The sequence below is a fragment of the Sinocyclocheilus anshuiensis genome, unplaced genomic scaffold, assembly GCF_001515605.1.
Source record: "Sinocyclocheilus anshuiensis isolate Anshui unplaced genomic scaffold, SAMN03320099.WGS_v1.1 scaffold1799, whole genome shotgun sequence".
Classification (NCBI taxonomy): domain Eukaryota; kingdom Metazoa; phylum Chordata; class Actinopteri; order Cypriniformes; family Cyprinidae; genus Sinocyclocheilus; species Sinocyclocheilus anshuiensis.
This window is the reverse complement of record NW_015552692.1, coordinates 122,515-124,354: the sequence shown is the minus strand read 5'-3', so window position 1 is coordinate 124,354 and position 1,840 is coordinate 122,515. Positions and strand designations below refer to the sequence as shown.

The following is a 1,840-nucleotide window of genomic DNA, read 5'->3' as shown; positions in this document are numbered from 1 at the left end:
GTAAACAAAGGTGTATGTTACTTTGTAGAGTAATTTACAACAGCTTCGAACGTGGCTCAGCCAATCAGAATCAAGTACCGGAACTCTCCGCTTTATAATAAATAAATAACTGTCTTGTGTGTCTGGAGATGAAGTGTATGTCTTCTCGTCTGGTCGTTATGGATGTGTTTCAGGGCTATCTGTGGAAGAAGGGTCACCTGCGCAGGAACTGGACGGAGCGCTGGTTCTGCCTGAAGCCCGGCTCGCTCTCGTACTTCACCAGCGAGGACTGCAGGGACTGTAAGGGCGTCATCGAGATGGACCAGAACTGCTGCGTGGAGGTACGGTGCTCGTCTCTGCGTCCGGAGCGTTTCTGTGTGTGACGCGGCGTCTGACTGTGATCCACAGGTGCTGTCGGACCGAGACGGGAAGAGATGCATGTTCTGTGTGAAGACGCTTAATAAAACCTTCGAGATCAGCGCGCCCGACTCCAGACAGAGACAGGAGTGGATCACAGGTGTGTGTGTCAGTCTGCTGAGAAATCACGCAGAAACCTCCTCAAAGTGCATCTCATAGCATTCTGCAGATGCATGTCGTTTTAAAGATGTTTTTATTGTATTTTTATTAGTGCTGTCAAACGATTAATCGCGATTAATCGCATCCCAAATAAAAGTTCTTGTTTGCATAATATATGTGTGTGTGCTGTGTATATTTATTATGTATATATAAATACACACACATGCATGTATATATTTTGAAAATATTTACATGTATTTACATGTCTATATTTATATTCATATAATTTATATTATATATAAACATAACATATTTTTCTGAAATATACTCATGCATGTGTTTGTATTTATATATATATATATACGTAATAAATATACACAGCACAGATACATATATTATGTAAACAAAAATGTTATTTTGGATGCGATTAATCACGATTAATCGTTTGACAGCACTAATTTTTAAATAATATTAATACATTTTATAAATATAGAATATAGTGAAATTAAGAAATTAAACTAAATAATTATGATTTTATAAAATTTCTTGTTATAAAATGTACAAATAATTTATATATGTATTTATTTATTCTTATTAATTATTTATTAAAATGCAAAAACTTTTTTATTTTATTTTAAGCATGTATATATATATGTGTGTGTGTGTGTGTGTGTGTGTGTGTGTTTAATTTGAGAGTAGCTCATTCTAGTAATTGTAAGCACAAGCGTCACAGAATGTTATTAAACTGAACTGGTTAAATGCACTAGAGTAATAGTAAGTCTGTCTCTGCTCTCAGCGATCCAGATGGTCTCCCTCTTCTCTCAGCGATCCAGATGGCTCTGCGTCTCTCCGCAGAAGGCCGGGTCTCGCTGCACGAGGAGCTGAAGGAGCGGCGGCGGGAGCTGCGCGAGGAGCGGGAGAGGAGACGCGCGCTGCGGGCGGAGGAGACGCAGAGGCTGCTGGAGCTGCAGGGGGAGCGTGAGGAGCAGCTGGCTGAGCTGGAGCTCCTGAAGGAGGCGCAGAGACAGGCCCAGGTCTCCCTGCAGCAGGAGGAGCAGAGGAGGCGCAGCCAGCACGAGGAGCTGCAGAAAACCCTGCAGAGACAGCTTCAGGAGGCGCAGGAGGTGAACACCTCATTTTATTAAAAATATTTAACGCAATTAACGCAGGGGCGGAGCTACCCTTACCAAAAAGTAGTATACTTCAAGTTTATTTTAGTAAGTATACTTAAGTAAAGTTCAAGTATATTTTAAGTATACTTTATGTTGTAAGTATACAAATATCAGTGTACTAGTAGTATACTTGTAAGTGTACTATTTCAATACTCCTTGGGACTAAATTGGCC

The 1,840-nt window shown here is 40.4% G+C and overlaps 1 protein-coding gene across 2 annotated transcripts in view; it reads left to right on the top strand.

Moving 5' to 3' along the window:
• Positions 1–1,840, top strand: part of def6b (DEF6 guanine nucleotide exchange factor b) — a 16,095-nt gene that overhangs the window by 6,329 nt on the left and 7,926 nt on the right. For both annotated transcript variants that reach the window (XM_016459348.1, XM_016459347.1), the window contains exons 5-7: positions 174–320; positions 388–496; positions 1,321–1,619. In XM_016459348.1, the coding sequence (XP_016314834.1) occupies positions 174–320; positions 388–496; positions 1,321–1,619 (555 nt within the window). The remainder of the gene's footprint in view (positions 1–173; positions 321–387; positions 497–1,320; positions 1,620–1,840) is intronic.